This window comes from Vicugna pacos, chromosome 12, assembly GCF_048564905.1.
Source record: "Vicugna pacos chromosome 12, VicPac4, whole genome shotgun sequence".
Classification (NCBI taxonomy): domain Eukaryota; kingdom Metazoa; phylum Chordata; class Mammalia; order Artiodactyla; family Camelidae; genus Vicugna; species Vicugna pacos.
The window spans coordinates 14,735,741-14,753,024 of record NC_132998.1 but is presented as its reverse complement, the minus strand read 5'-3'; the positions used below and the strand labels follow the sequence as shown (position 1 = coordinate 14,753,024).

Sequence of the window (17,284 nt, the reverse complement as noted above, 5' to 3'; positions counted from 1 at the left end):
GAAGTGATTGGCTGATATAATTAAAATTATTCTATATTATAAATGGGGACAAGAACACTGTTCCTGCAAATCTAAATTCATCACACAGAGGACTGACCCCCCCAAAATGCTATAACAATGTGTAGTTCAGGATCAGGGAGCTGGATGTGTTAACATCAATGTCATTGTTATCTCTCAAATTTTCCCATGGAACCCGGCCATTTTTAACCCCATACCTGCTCATTGCTGCCTTTTCTAAATTTCCCGTCCCGGTGTAGCTGCCTTGAACACTTTCTCCACTGGTGCTTTCCTCATCAGGTTCGATGTTGACATTGCTCAGTTCCAGGGGATCCATTTGAGCTGTCAGCGCTTTCTCGTCCACGCACAGGCTCCTTCAGTGCAAACAGTATACTGTACCTTCAGCTTAAGGCTTGCCCCCTGGGTGTTAACGTTCAGAACACTCTCTTCTGCAAACAGAACACAAAATAAGTCGTTACAATTTTCTTTAAATTGGATAAATAAATATGAATCACCTATTTGTGAGTGTGTTCTCTGTAAAAAAACATGGAAAGGGAAGTAAACTCCTGAGAACGTCACATACATATGTCCCCAAAGTTTCCATCACCCAATTCAAAGAAAGAAAACGGAAGCAAAAAAGGAAATTATTCACAAATTGCCAAAGTAGCAGATATTTATAGAATGTCAATGCATGGCAGGTACTTGGCTAGTCACTGTGAGAAGAAAAAAATGTATCTCAACCCATGGGAGCAGTCTTCAAGGAGCGTTAGGTATTTGTAAGCAGGTTGCATGATCTACATGAAGTGGCGACAATGGTAAACCGTTGATACAGGAAGGTTGGTCAAGGCAGAATCTACTAGCATCTCTACTAGCAGTAACACAAGAAAACTGCTGCTTTAATTTGTTAACTGGAGGGGTGGGGGGAAGAATGAACACCTCCAAAATGCTTAATAACGTAACGCAGGGGAGGATCAGGCTTAGGAGGCCACTTTCCAGGCACTTGGATCATGAAGCCAGAGGTAAGAATGGTAACAAAAGGAAGCATGGGTTTATCTTTGAATCAGCATCAGTCACCATCTATATAAAGTTCAAACGCATTTTAACAAGAAAGGAATCCAGCTTTTAGGCTCTACCCTGCCTTTAATTCATTGAATCTCAGCACAAGTTATTTAATTTTTTTAAGCCTCATTTTCCTCCATTGTTAAGTGAAAAAGAGTGGACTGGCATCATTAAAAAAAAAAAAAAGCTATGAATCCAGTAATGTGGTTAGTACAATTTCTTCTGAAACTTTTACTATTAGATTCATTCAATTCTTGTTGAGTCATTATAGTGGGAGAAACACTTTTGCTCTTGGAACGGGCACTACCCATTTGGTAAGGAAATCCTGAGCAGAGAAACTAACATAAAAATTGCTCCAGAACTCACTTAATCCCTAAATCTCCTGACAAATATGGAACAGCCACAGGAGAAAGCCTCCACAGTCCAGGGCTGCAGTAGCCCATCCATGGAAGGCAATTTATACTCAAGGTGAGTTCAGATCCCAAATCGCAAAAGTTATGCATCACACATGGAAATTCATTACGATGAGGGTCAGCAGGCACAAGAAATTGTAAGAGTCACACCTGAGGGATGACAAACTGCAAAGCAATTTAAAATGGACTTAAAAACGAATATAATAAAATGGCTCAAAATAAGAAATAGCATCCATAGAACAAGAACATTATAAAAGAAGATCAGGCTGGTTTGAGAAAGAGCCAACAAAAGGAGTCTAAGAATAGAATATATAGTCATTGAAATTTGAAAAAATTTCAGCTGAAGGGAGAGTAATGAAACTGGAAGACAGATGAAGGGAAATCACTCAAACTATATCACAAAGGAAGAAGGAAAAACATGAAGTTAAGAGACATGTGGACGAAACACAAGAATAAGAAGTTTAAGCATATCCTAACAGTTACTTTAAATCAGAGAGAATTGTGAGACTAGGAGGAGACAAAAAGGACCTAGTGGAAAAGAACTGCTGGGAACTAAAGAAAGACAGTAGTTTTCAGGATTTCAAAAAAGCACACAGTACTTCAAGCAGAAGGAAAATATATTCATTAATGCCAGGTAGTGTTAAGTGTACAACATCAGAGATAAAGAGAAAAATCTTAAAAGCACCAAAGAGAAGAGCAGGGAGACATGAACACAGTTAAAAGGAAGAAACAGAACCTTGTACTCACTGCGCACAAAGGCTTCTCTCAGTGCCACACAGGATCAGTTTCACTTCCCAGCAGCCGTCACTAATGACAGTTACTGTTTTTAGTTCTTCATTTAAAGTTACTCATTCTATATTTAAACCATTCACTACAACCTCTCTGACTTGGATTATCAACTCGAGACTGACACTTAGGAAAGCTAAGGAAGTCATCATACCTCTTTCTAGGCTCCTCTTCCCTTCCCTCACACCCCCAATCATTTTAGTTCATGAAATACTTTTACAATATTGAGATTCATTTATATTTCATCCTATTCTGTAAAACAATTAAATCTCTCGTAAGTTATCAAAAGGAGGTTTCTGAACACTAAAACCCAATGATCAGCATTGACAGCATTATGACCGTGTAAACGGTAGGTCCCAAAGAACCAAGTGGTATATTTGACTACATCATAAATGACATAAAATCCTATATGACTAAAACTTTGAAAGCAAATTATTCATGCTCTTTTGCTTTGTGAACGGCCTCCCCCCATCCTCTAGTCTCGTTCAGCTGCCAGTGGTTCTTGAAGGCCACTCCATCTTCTTTCTTCAATTCATTTTGCATTGTGCTCAGCACTACCTTGAACAACTGTTTTTTTCACACAATATGTCCAGGTTTGTAAGTGAAACTTTTAAGTTGTTTCGCCTTGGAAAATATCTTTACTTTGTCCTCAAACTTTTTTGTTTAAATTCTAGATTCAGTGGTGAGTGCTTGCTTAGCATGCATGAGGTCCCAGGTTCAATCCCCAGTACCTCCTCTAAAAAAATAGTGAATAAACTTAATTAACTCTCCCTCCAAAAAAATTAAATTCTAGATTCAAAATCATTTCCCTGCGCAGTGCTGAAGACATTTGTCTCCCAACTTCTAGCTTCCACTGAGTCTGAGTCTTATTTCTTTGATTTTTTTCTTCTGGAAGATTTTGGAATTTTTCTCCTTGTCACAATCTGAAATGTCTCCAGGACATAACTAGATGTGAGTAGTTTTAAAAAAATTCCTCTTACTCCACAAGTGGAGAGCACAACTATTTAAAAGACTTGTATCCTTCTTCTGATCAGAAAAATGTTCCACTGTTTTAAAACCATTTCCTTCCCCTGTATTTAATCCTTCTAAAACTTTTATTATTGGAACTCTGGTATTGGTTCCAGGTATCAGAATTCTAGATCAATATTGCTAAGATTTTCTCTTTATTTTCCATCTCTTTGTTTTATTACTCAGTGTTCAGGGATAATTCCTCAATGTCATGTTCAGAATAACAAATTTGATCTTCAGCTGTGTGATACTGTGCTGTAATAAGAAATAAATGTATTTGGTTTTCATCCTGGCTCCTGGCACAGAGCTGCTAATGTAATATGATAAATTAATGTTTGTTTTTTGTCCCTATTCCTGAAATAGTTCTGAAATGATAATGGTGTGGTTTTTATTATTCATAACAAGACCCTTTCAACCACATCTGAGTTTATGTTAATGCGGTGACTTTTGGAAAGCCCCTAAGGATGAGGGGCTGGTTGCCAGGGGAATCAACCATGTGATTAAAGGGTTGGGACTTTCAGCCCCACTCCCAGCCTGCTAGAAGAGGTGAGGGGCTGGGGGTGGATCTAACCACTAATGGCCAATGATTTAATCAATTGTGCCTAGGTCATGAAGCCTCCATGAAAAATCCTAAATGAAGGGGTTTGGAGAGCATCTGAACTGGTTACCATGCGGAGGTACTGGGAGGGTGGTTCACCAGGAAAGGGCGTGGAAGCTCTGTGCCCCTTCGCACATATTTCCTCTTAAACATCTCTGTTGTCTAGTGGTTCCTGAGTTATATCCTTTTATATTAAACCAGTAACCTAGTAGACACACTTTCCTGAGTTCTGTGAGCGACTTCAGAAGATTTTTAAATCTGATTTATAGCTAGTTGGGGAGAACTGGCTGGAGTGAAAAAATCCACACATTTGGTACAGGTATTGAGGGTAGGTTAGAAAAACACTGTGCACTTTTTAATACAATTTTTAAAGAGTGCTTTCCATTTACGGTTGTTACAAAGTATTGGCCCTATTCCTTATGTTGAGCCAACCTTACACCTGGCAGCTTGTACCTCCCACTCTCCCACCCCTATCTTGCTCCCCACTTCCTCTCCCCACTGGTAACCACTGGTGTGTTCTCTAATCTCTGAGGTTGTTTTTTTTTTGTTATATTCACTAGTTTGTTGTATTTTTTAGGTTCCACATATTGATATCATACAGCATTCGTCTTTTTCTCACTTATTTCACTTAGCCTAGTGCCCTCCAAGTCCATCCATGTTGCTGCAAATGGCAAAATTTCATTCTTTTTTATGGCTAAGATTATTCCATCATATATATATATATATATGTGTGTATATATATATATATATACACACACACACACACTATATTTTCTTTATCCATTCATCTGCTGATGGACACATAGATTTGCTTCTATATCTTGGCAATTGTAAATAAAGCTGCTGTGAACACTGGAGTGCATGTAGCTTTTCAAATTGGAAATATTTTTCACTTCATTTTTCAACCTGTCTACTAATTATTTTTCACAAATATCTGATAATTTTTTTATTCTCTTCTTCTTTTTTCCTAACACCTTTTTTTTAAATTTGTTTTATAGATGCAATATTTACTCAAATCTTTCTAAGGATATTGATTAAAAGTTCCCAGAAGCTCTTTTTCTTCCCTAAATTATGTGCTTTTTTTTCTGGAGTTATCCTGTTTGTTCATCCCGGCCCTTCTCTTCTCTATGCCTGGTTTTTCTTAAATTCTCAGCAATCCTAGGTTGTTAGTTCATATTTATGAATGAAGAGTGAGCTGGTTAACTTGGGGTTTCTCTGAAATCTTGCAAGCTCATGCCACTGATGGGTTTCTCCCCTGTAGGTCCTGTGTCAGTGGCTTCTGTGCAGCCCATCTGTGTGCCCCGCATCTGCAGGAACCTACTCCCAGACACAGCTGGCACTGTGGGAGAGCTTCCTCTGGGAGCAAAACACAGTGATGTCTTTTCCTCTTGCTGAGCTTCCATTCCTGCGGGTATCCCCCTCTGTCTGCTGTGCAGCCCCTAACATCTAGTATTGAGTTTATTCTCAGGCTCTTTACAGACTAGGTCATAGCCTTATCCAGTGGCCAAAAAAAAGGCAGCCCGCACAGACCAAGTCCAAGCCAAGGCTCGTTGGTGAACACCTGGTCATCGGTGGCTCGTGATCCACACCTCCTCTTTGTATTTATTGACTTAACTTGGAGCTGCCCGAGGGCTCCCTCTGGAAAAAGCCCATTTATCGGGTTCACCCTGGTTCCTTTCCCCTTTCACAGGTTTTCCAGCCCTATCTGCTTTCTGGCTCCTAGGAATTCTTAAAACTTCTATTTGTTAATGACACTCGTATTATTTTACAGAACTTTTGTGGTTTTATTCCTTTAAGAAGTATCATTTTACTATATTTCAATAAAAAATGAAACAAAACAAAAAGTATCATTTTTGCTTGAAGTTTCATAGCTTGAATTCCTCAAGTGTAGCTTCCAAGACCCCCTTATTCCAATCTACTCCCAAGGTTTCAGAAGCCAAGGACTCCTCAAATTACAGCCTTGGCCCAGGCCTCTCCTTTATGTCCAGTTCCATGTGTCCAGTGACTTGATATATATACACTTGCATATTTCAAAGGTATTTTCAATTCAACGTGTCTAAAACCTAACTTGTGATGGTTCCCTCTTCTTCCAATGTTTCCTCTCCAAAGAACATCATCACCATTTATCAGCCTCGTCAAACCAGAAATATCAGTCTTCTAATTGTTTTTACCCCTGTCATCTAGTCCTTTACAAAGTCCAGTTGATTTTACAAGCAACTAAAATATTTCTTAAGTTAGTTTACTTATTTCCATTTCTTCCACCACGGGTCTCGTCCAAGCTCCCGTTATTTCTTACACTGTCAGTTGCAGCAATTGTAACTGACGCCTTGAGTCCTTTCTTGCCTGTCTTTCCCCTTCCCGTTCATTTTCCACCCAGCAGCCAGAGTGAACTTCTAAAAACAAAGCTTAGATTAGGTCATTTGTGTAAAACCCTTTCATATCTTCCCTATACTCTTAGGATAAAGTCTAAAATTCTCAACATACCCACAAGGTTCTAGGTGGCCCACCTACTTCTGGTTTCACTGCTTCTGTGTTACACTAGCCCCTTTTCAGTTTCAGGAATTCACCGTGTTCTCCGCCACCTCAGGTCACATTCAGGTCACAGCACCTGGAATGCTGTCCCCCTCTCGCATTCAGCAATTTGCCAAGTCAACTCCCTGGGGGATTACAGGAGTATCCATGCCAGCAGGCCTGGGGACTTCAGTTAGGGTTCGTTTCATGTTACACTTCTTCATAGAAACCTCACTGATTTTACTCACATTAAGCCATGCTCATCTCAGGATGAAAAAAAGAGAGAGAGAGAGAGAGACCATCAAACACTCTATGGTACGAACTCCATACCAGACACTGTCACAAGGGCTTCATATCTCTCAGTTCATCTAATTCTCACAGCCTGCTGAAGTAGGTACTATTTTTGTTCTTATTCCCATTTTACAGATGAGGCAATGGAGGCCCAGAAAGATGAAGTATCCTTCACGCCACGCCGCCTCTGTGCTGCTGTCTCTCCCGCAGAGAACCAAAGCCCAGACAGGGAACAGAAACTCTAGCTTTGGTGATAAATAAAACAGGGTGTAAATCCTGACCAAATTAAGTAAGTTCTGACATTCCCTCTTCCCATGTAAAATGAGAATCATATCATTCACCATAAAGCAGTGTTGTGAGGGTTTAAATGATATTATGCATGTCAAAGTTTGGTTCGTAGTCGGTCCTCAATAAATTTAAATCTCTTTTCCCTCTTCCAAACATCAGAATTTAGTCACTGTCTATGTCTGCAGGCAAACACATGTAATATTTCATATGCATACCCACACCGGCATATAATTTACCTTGGGCAGTTGGAGTGCTTTATTGTTCTCAAAACTTGCACAAACAGTGTAAGCGAAGTCGGTACTCCTTCACAAATAGGAAGACTGAAACCTCACCTTATGCTATTTTTACCACATATAAAACACGTATTTCATTCTCTTCTGAAGGTGATGTGATCTATCCCATGAAACATGAAACAGTAGTTTAAGACCTTGGCCTTTAATCCTCATTTTGGTCCCAGCCAAGTTCTCACAAAAGTTGGAACCCATTTTCACAGCTCGTATCTCTAGCACTGAAGAAGGATCTACTACTGATCTTGTTTTAAGGGGACAAGAGTTAAAAGCATTATTTTAAAAGAATTAGAACATTAGGAGAAACTGGACACTGAATCATTTGCCTGCAGCACAAAGTACCTACTTGGAAGCATTTAGACTACATCATAATGGCCGAAACTTAATCACATGATTAATCACATGATTATACTTCAGTATGGAAGCATTGTAAAGATGGTATTTATTTATCTATTCAACAAATATTGAGAATGAAATCTGAGCCAGAAACTGTGAAGGAAAAAGCATGAATAAGATAGAATCCTTACACCTGATGAAATTTGTTTAGTACAGAAAACAGATCTTTGAACAAACTATTTGTTTATAGCATGATTTACATTTTTGCATTTTTCTCTGAATAAATATTTATTGAAAACTAATCAATGAATCACTGCATAAAGAGGCTAGAAAAGAATGATGCTGGCCAGCACTGTGATCAAAAAGTATAATACAATACAATAGAATAATATGTTATATTATAGGTATATAATGTATTATCTATTATAATATAATTTTCATAGCTATAGATTCTTCCCTTGCTCCCCATTGCAGTACATGGTGTCTCCAGTCACCCAACTGCTCTTAGAGAAACCTGGCTGTCATCACTGACACCTCCCATTATCCGTCCTGAACCCCCTACCCACGTTCAATCCATCACCAAGTCCCAGCAATCCTTGCAACATTTATTTACATTTCACCCACTTCTCTCTCCATGACCATCATGTTATTCCAAATGACTAAAGCTGCTAAAGGCCCTGAAATGATTTTATCATCACTTTTTAGAATAAAGTCAAATTTCCTAACATGCTATAAAGCTCTACATAGTTCAATCCAGACATAGCTTTTTAAAAGGTCCTGTTTTGAATCACACTTCCCCACCCTTTACTCATTAGAGACACCGGATTTCTTTCATTTGCTCATTGCCACCTCAGGACGCTTCAACATGCTGTTCCCTCTGCCTGTGGAATGCCCTTTCCCACATTCTTAACCCAAGTGTTTCCCAAAGTTAACCAAAAGAATACGAAAATCTTTCAATGCCGCTTGGTCTGAGAAGACTCACATCAAAACTCAGTCCCCGTGGAGCGCGGTCTCCTCCCCCTCACAATACTTGTCACACTTTGCTCTTACATTTTTAGTTGTTGGACCATTTGATAAATTACTGTCTCCTCCACTAGGCAAAAAATTTCATGAAGGTGGGAACAGTGCCAGGTTTGTAGATGACACATATTCCCAGCACCCAGCACAGTGCCTGGTGGTCCGTTCTACTGAGACCAGTGCAATTTTATACAATCTCCTTTACGGATAAGCGTGTGTATTCCTGTTACAGCTTTATAGGTTAACATTTCAGAGTGAAACAGAAAAATTCCCTTCTGGTTACCAAGAGAAAGAATGGCTTTGTTGCACAAAGGATGTTCAAAATTCTTCTAAAAGAAAAATCACATTTGATTTGACATCACTTTCCATAGTCTAGCCTTTCTCTCCAAAGAAGTTAAGTTTCTCTGCAAAAGGAGAATTTACAGAAACAGACTGGCTATTCCAGTACAGTGGTCTTCTGTATTGTTGCTTCACGTCACTCATTCATATGAAGGTATAAAATCAAAACTTGAAACGAAGGTATTTGCAATCCTATCACCATTCAGAAGACTTTGTTTCGTCACATTTATTAAGCGATCTGAATGTCCGGAACAGCTGATTCCTTATATTCAAATTCCAGTTATTTAACATTACGTACAACATTTCTTTATAACACGACTTACTAACATTTATTTCACTTGAGAAGTGAAAGTGAAAATATTGCCAGAGCATTTCCCATCATCCCTATTTGTTTTGTCTTTCCTGCCAGCCCAGCTCTGACGAACCTACTCTGAAATGTAGCAGATAAACCTCACGCGTTGCTCATTTACCCTTCGGTTCAGGGAGCAGGAAGTAGCTGACCATGAAAGCCAAATTATCTTGCATCCAAGGAATGGATTTAAATCCACATCCAAAATGTATCTTAGATAAATGAACATAGCTTTGACAATAAAATCAGCCTACTGTGACCTTTATATTAAATTCTCTTAAATGCTGTCCCCAACAATGCCATTCACGGATAGTCAGGTGGCTTACCCGCCTATGGCATGATTTCTCACAGAAATTAGCTTCCGTAAAAGCGTTCACTATCAATCAGTCTGAGGTGCATCTTAGAAAAGAAAGTGCCAATAACAGCAGAACTGCATTTACCCAACTACTATAGCTGGTGTTGATACTTCAGCATTTTCATTCCTTTCCTCTACTTAGTCACTTAGAAATAATACCAAGAGAGAACTAGAAAAGTTAAAATAAACAACCCTATGGCTGAGGTCTTTCCCCTTCACTAAGAATATTACATGCTTGTTAATATAAGAATTAAAGCAGCCTTTTAATGAAGTATAAAGGACTATTCATGAAATCTGAATATGTTCTTTTGCTTCCAAATTTTCTAGCTCTGCACTTAGAAAAAGACATAGATTCTCTAGTCATCTTAAACGTCAAGAAACATCTTAAATTCCTGCATAAATTTTAGTTCGTATTTTCCCAAACTGTGGTTAGCTTCCAGAAATGCACAGGGACGTGTAGCATATCTGATATGAACATAATGAGCTCTTTATGCTACCCATATTAATGCGTGATATTTAATCATCTGTCACACACTGAGGATGCACTAAATTCCAAAATGTCTACTTTCTATATAATAGATATTGGACCACCTCCAGAGGTAATTTTTTTTCTTTTGAGAATAAATTATTTGACTTTTTAAAAAAGTAACTCGCATATCAAAAATAGTAGCTTCAATAACCCATAAAGCACACTTTTTATAACATGGTTCAAAAAAACTCAAGAGTTTAGCTCTCAAATACATTTCTCTGTACTTCAATGTTATTGATATACTTCTTAGGGGTATAAATAAAAAAGATTTTCAAGAAAATACCCAAACATTATCTAAATATAAATCTGAACAACTGGAAGCTTTTGGCCCGTAAAATAAATGACAGTCTTTTCTAGGAAACATCCCTAAATTTCTTTCCTCTGTCAAAAATAAAACTTCTTCCAGCCAACAAGTTGTCCATCAATATGACCTACATGGTCAGTTCAAATATCTTTTCACTGAGTTATAAAACACTCAGTTTTATTATCCCCTGGGCCATCTAATTAAAATAATCACCATCTGCTCCTTCACAAGAAGCTCAAAATACAAGGATACTTAAATTCACCGAGCATTCTCTCCTTGTCTGATTAATACATTTGAGGAGTTCAGTTCTAATTTTCAGATAATTGATTCCAGTCCTTCAAAATCTGAAGCTTTGCTAATATTCAACTCAATCTCTCAGTTTCTTCTAGTAGATTTGCTGGAAAAATACCCCTTCATTAAAATGGTTACACAAGAAGATAAGACAAGAATAATTTTTTTTTTAATTTGACAATGATGCAGCCCAAACCTTTAGCCTCTTACACCTGCTGTAGTCACAGGATGTTCCTTCTTTGATTAGACTAAGTCTTCGTGGGTGCTTTTGCTTTCAAGATAAAGAAAGTCTTTAATGTTATGACATTGAGAATGCACTTCTCAAATTTTATATTTTTTTCCTAAGACAAATTATGTCAGTTCTTCACTCTACTCAGTGATTAACCAGGAGACGTAAATAACTGAACAGTTGTTAATTGCTAGTTTTGCAATGTTTCCCTTTTCTATTACCCAGTGTCCTAATTTTATGCTCAAACCTAAAATTATCTGCAAGAGAAAATGGCAATCAGGATCTGGGTAAATAATTTCAATGTCTGACATTCTATTAAACTGATCTTTTTTTAAGTGAGAAAAAAAAAAGCTACCCAAGTAGTATTTTCAAACATTCAATTCATAATAAATAATCGATAGCTTAAAAAGAAGAAAGGAAGCATTATTTTAACACTGCAAATTTTCATCTAAAAACAGCTTTACCTTAATTATTTATCCAGTCCTGCGCAATCTTTCCGGGGCTGTTTGGAAATGGCAGACCCCTGGAGCAGAGACGACTTCTATGAACCTTTGAGGATCTAGTCAATGATTTAAAGACCAGTGGGAGTGAACGAGACAAGCCAATCACCACCACCACCTCACCCCAACACCTCCCTCAGTCCAACTTGCGTCACCGCTTAAAAAAAAGAGAGACGCTAAATCTGTGTACTGTTGTACACTTGGATTAAACATCGGTTACACCAACTTCTATTTGCTTTGAGAATTTTGGCTTTTAGGCAACACATACTCACTTACTGAAAGTTTTGCCTCAAGTCATGTCCTTCTGTAGCAAGATTCTGTAGGTTGGTTCACTGATAAATCTAGAAATGTTCATTTTTCAAGCGGTTTAGGAACCGCAGTCAAAGTCAAATAATACAATAAGAATGGAATCAGACTGTCCAAAGAAACACTGTAATCAGAATGTATAAAAAATATTAAATAGCAGAAGAATGATTTTCTTTTGAATTGCTGACTTTATTCAGAGGAAATGTTATAAATAACAACAGCACTAAGTTACTCAAGGTGCTGTGATGTTGGAGATCATAAGTCCTTCCAGCCACTGCTGTCATTTCAAAGGCAGTGCGCTGAGTAAGCAAAACACTGTTTGGAGTTTTTAAAGAATTCTAAATAGGCATTTTTCCCGTTTCAGAAAAATCTTCTTGGTTTTCCACATACTAGAGGAAGAGTTAAAATGTGTTGGCAAATAATTTATTCTGTGATGAAAATGTAAAAAGCAGACTTACCATTCTGAAAGCGGGGTGAGAAAAACAGATTAAAAATCAACCCAGAATTAAAGGTTCTTTGCCTCTTTTATATTTATAACATGAACGAACTATCCAATAACCAATCAGAAGAAATGCTAGATTGCAACAGTTGTGTCAATTCCCTATTTCTATTGAAACAAAAACCAAACTAAATATTGTTCTTTGAGAAAGAAATTCTTAAGTTGACACACGACATTAAACGAACAATGTTCAATTACCCATTTTTCTCTTCCTTTTCAAATGTGCCCATTTGGTCTTTAACTTTAATATGGTATGTTTACTTTTGTTTGTCTTTTAGTTAGCTGCTTCTTTATTTTCAGAGTTACCTTGTAGTTTTATCCCTTATCAGATGAAAATTATTACGGTCTAGGGGAAAAAAATGATAGCAAATATACTAATGTCAATTTCAGAGAAATTTAAAGAATATTCCTTTCCAGATTACGTCCATCATTTAATTATAATCTTTCCAACTTAATGTTACTTCTGTTTGCAAAGTTACCAGATGAGAATAAGATTAAGCAAGCAAAAACCTTCACTAATTGTTAGAAAATGAAATACTTATATTCTAGTCAAATTCCATTTAATAGGAATTACATTTCATACTATGATATCTTCATATAAAATAGGGTAGAGATAAATGTATAAATACCTAAATGTATAAATACCTAGAGTTTTACCCCTCTTAAATTTAAGTTTGGCTTCCATGTAATTCTGATCTTCTTCAAGTACACTAAATAACTATAGTAAGTTCACATGTTGGATTAAAATAAAAAGTACACATGAGACTTCTACGAAGGGTCTTTTCATAATTCTTTTAAACCTACTCTAATTGCAAAATTCTTATCATGAATCTTTCCTAACAGTGACTTAAAAATCAAATACAAACATACAAAAACTAATTTGACAAAAGTTGGTGGAATTAAAATCACTGAGGATTTTTTCCCCTTGATATTTGACATGTTTAGACATGTCAAAATTAATGAAGAAATATAGAGTCTGATCTTGACAAAGCTCACAGTAACTTTCCTTTCATAAGGAAAACACAGACTTATATAGTTTAGTGTTTTAAATATTTCTTAATATCATACCATGATGTAATTTCCTATAGATTCGATAATGAGTTTATGCTCTTCATTTTTAACATATGGCAAATGCCACATATTCTGTTAGGCTCTGATATGGTTCAAGTATCACCATACAACGAGATAATGAGCCAGAATATGTACAGACTTAAAAAATATGTGGGTAGTGAATAATGAAGCAAGTCTGAACAATGAGATGACACTTTGATCCTTCACATAAGGGATTCATATAAGTGCCACCAAGAGCAAGTATATGAGACTTGGTCTGTGTTGGGGGAGGGAGTGGTTTGCAGGGGGTGAGCTATGTTCACTTCAAGGGAGACCTGACTTCCCAGACTATAATGTCATGTTAGCAGCATTGCATCATATGTCCCAGGAATCCAGAAGACGAAAAATCCCCGGGGACTAAGACCACCCAAGATGACTTCAGGGAGCCTATGGACCTTGAAGAGGGCCTGAAAATCCAGGTGAGATCCCAACAGGTACAGAGGAAAGAGAGCGGCATCCTGAGTGAAAAATACAGACATGCTAAAAGCATATTCTGGCAATGGTAAAAGCTAATCTGGCTACGGGGAGACTTCTGGAACAAAATAGAAGGGTAAGATGGAACAGTCCAGACTGTGAAAGGCCTTAAGTCTGGGGAGCTCAGATTTCTGTCATCAGGATCTCTTGAAAGCTTCTGAAGAAAATCATAAAATCAGCAGGGAAGAGATTTGGGGAGGGTGATGGGGTAGAGAGGGAGCTGGGGACAAGGAGGACGCTGAGGAAGCTGACTGATGGTTTGGCTTTGCTGATGTTTGCCTGTCTGGGGACACTGGCAGAAGAGAAAGCAGATGGAAAGGATTTCAAGTGAGGTCAGTGGTAGTTTACCTCTTTCTTGTTCTACCGTTTCCATTCATCACCTTCACTATCTCACAACACATGCTGTGAATTTTATGTGATTATTCTATGAGAAAGAATAAATGTAATAAAATCTTCATTTTTCTTTACTTAGAGAAAGAGACTAGATGGTGGTAACTCATCCATTTCAGCACCCTTCCCAGCAGTCTGTGGCTATCATTTTCAAACGGTACAGAGAAGGTCCTAGGATATAAAATCCCAATATGTTATTTATCAAATATACAAAATTGCTGGCTCCAAATAAATTGACTCAGATCACGCCTATGCATTGAATGAGATTTTTTTCTTGTCCATATTTAAAAGCACTGTTCCTTGTTTCAAATTTCTACCTTCATCGATGTCCTCAAAGAGAAAGTTCCAGCTGGATAAAGTTAAAATTTGTCAACAATTAAAAAAATCCCTTAGCCAGACCATCATGCCATTTTGCAATGACCCAGGGAAAGATAACCTCTTGTTCTCATCATGATTGTACCCAAATTTCTAATTTTAGTCATGGGATGAAATAATACTTAGAAATACAATTTGGTTAGAGCCAAGTTGGAAGAAGATAGAAACAGTTTTGACTAAAAAACAAACAAAATAACCTAATTTTTAATAATTTTGTATGGCTTTTGTGTCTCTATTCACTTGATTTTTTTTTTTTGTTCCTATTTCAATTTCCCTTTGGGTCACCTTTTTCCTCACTTCTGTTTCTTTTTAACTCTTCTGCACAACACTTTTCTTGATACCTTATTCTCCCAGAAGTTACCTCTTACCATGTTCAGTCTCTAGATTCATAAACTCAAAATCTAATGAAATAGATCAGTTTCCAAGATTACAAGTCTGTCCTCATCCTACAGCCAATATTAGCACTTCCAAATACGGACAACACATACATTAACCCAACTGTTTTTTTTTTAGTATTGTAGGTAAATGTCTATCTGAACAAGTCATTCCTAGAAACGGAAGGACACTAGCACAACTGCAGTGAGAAACAAGATTTTGATTACTTCTTTTCAATGTAGGGTTTACTCTCCAGCTTTTGTGTTTCGGGTTTAATAGCAATGAGGAGAATTTGTGATCTTTTTTGATGTCATACTTTGGGTGTCCAAATTCTTCATGTTATCTCTCTTAGTATGAACATATGGGGGGGGGTTAAAAAAAAAAAAAGAAGAAGAAGAAGAAAATCCATACAGAAATGTTGCAGAAATCTTCCTAAATCATTCAATGAGCAGAATTCATCTTGCCCTGAAGGAGAGCTGAGTGCTTATGTTCTTTGCATGACCTGCAGGGTGAGAAAAGCGTCGGTGTGCTGTAGTCTCTCTCTTCACGGTTACAAAATCATTAACCTCAACTTACCAAAAAAGAAATAAAGACTAAAAAAAGAAAAATATGAGTATTGCCCCCAAAAGCCACAGACCAAATTCATTATAAACACAGAAAAATAAATAATTTTCTACTTCCCCTTTGGCAGAGCCTCTCCGATGTCCACAGGCCAGTTCCATTTCTCGAGGCTCCAAATATAATTTTGAAATTAAAAAAAAAAATCCAAAACAGGGTGACTAAATTGTAATGCGTTTTCAATGTTCCTGTTTCACAAAATAACACCTTCACGCACATATCATACAAGTGACTTGATGAATAGGCTTATTTGATGAGAACTTTCAAAAGTCTAAATTTGGGACCCTCCCAATTAAGAGGCCCCAAAAGGCTGCCCAGCCCAGGATGCTGAGGGTGGCCCTGCTTTTCTGTTCTAAAACACCATCCTGACCAAGAGAAGGGCAATGAGCCACGCGTGCTGAGGAAATTGCTTGGTTGATGGCCTCCTCCCTCTCTTGAGCCCAGCCTAAACCACCTCTACAGTTATACAATGGAGCATTTTGGAAATGTTTGAATAGTCACTGTGTTGCAAACTTAGCAAACAAGTTTGGTGCAGGTTGACAAACTCAACTGACTTGGCCACAGACCTAAATAGAAAATTCCTTTTAGCCTCAGCTGACAGAAAAACCAAAAAACAAAACACCTAGTCAGAAGACAGCTCATGTTGTTCACGATGTTTTGTTCTCTGTGTTCCAGCTTCAAGAAACTCACATCTTCCTGGTCCATTTCATTTCCTGATCCCACATTGAAAGGAGGCAGAGAAAAGGGTATCACACATTCATTCCAGGCTTCTGCCTAGGAGATACCCTGGTAGAAAAAGGATGACAAGGTCCATGGGGCTGATGGGTGATTATAATTTAAGTAATGGACTGACATTCTCAGTGTTCAGTTAAAGCTCTTAAAGACTTGCTTTGAAGAATGATTCATATCCTTTAAAATGCCTGCTTCAGAAAACAGCACTGCTAAGAGACGTATGATTATAATGATTAAATTTCAACATTTCCTAAACAATTAAGTCACTTTGTTAATTTAAGTTTTTCATACAGAATACAGTATTAATTTGGTGCTAAGTTGAGTTGACTGCCTTTCAAATTAATAGCAACTGATGGTTTAAAAAAATTACATTCTATTTGGGCCATAGCTGATTAGTTTTCACTGCTCTTTCATATACCCACCCATGCCTTTCCTTTAGAAGCAAATTCCCTACCGGAACGATTTCAGTGCACTTGGATTTTGTAATTTTATCAGCGATTGGACTTTGTCAACCTGGTGTCATCTTGCTCGCATTTGGACAACCAACAGTTTCCCGAGCTGGGACCCAACAGGGTGCCTGGTTAGACTGGGAGGAGACAGAGGACCGAGGAGGCAGAGGAGCACTCAGCAGGAGTTCTAAGGGGAGGGGACTCTCCGAAAATGTGATGACACAAATCTTTGCTGTAAACGAATCAGTGTCCTGATAACAAAAGATATGTTCAGGCTGGCCTACCCAGAATGTTGAAATAAGGAATGCGTGTCCACCATACAGTGTTCTTCAAAGGAATTTGAGTAGAGCAAGACATAGCATAGTGATGCTGACATTTCCTCATGGACTTTACAGGGAATGCAGAGGATTTCCCGAGTCGGGTCGGGGCTCTTCAGTAAGTGAGAGGGAAGGTTACTGCCTGGGGAGCG

At 37.8% G+C, this 17,284-nt stretch overlaps 1 protein-coding gene across 1 annotated transcript in view; it reads right to left on the bottom strand.

Moving 5' to 3' along the window:
- Positions 1-17,284, bottom strand: part of SLC38A4 (solute carrier family 38 member 4) — a 64,939-nt gene that overhangs the window by 26,963 nt on the left and 20,692 nt on the right. The window contains exon 2 of the mRNA XM_072973918.1: positions 216-446. Within this exon, the coding sequence (XP_072830019.1) occupies positions 216-334 (119 nt within the window). The 5' untranslated portion in view covers positions 335-446. The remainder of the gene's footprint in view (positions 1-215; positions 447-17,284) is intronic.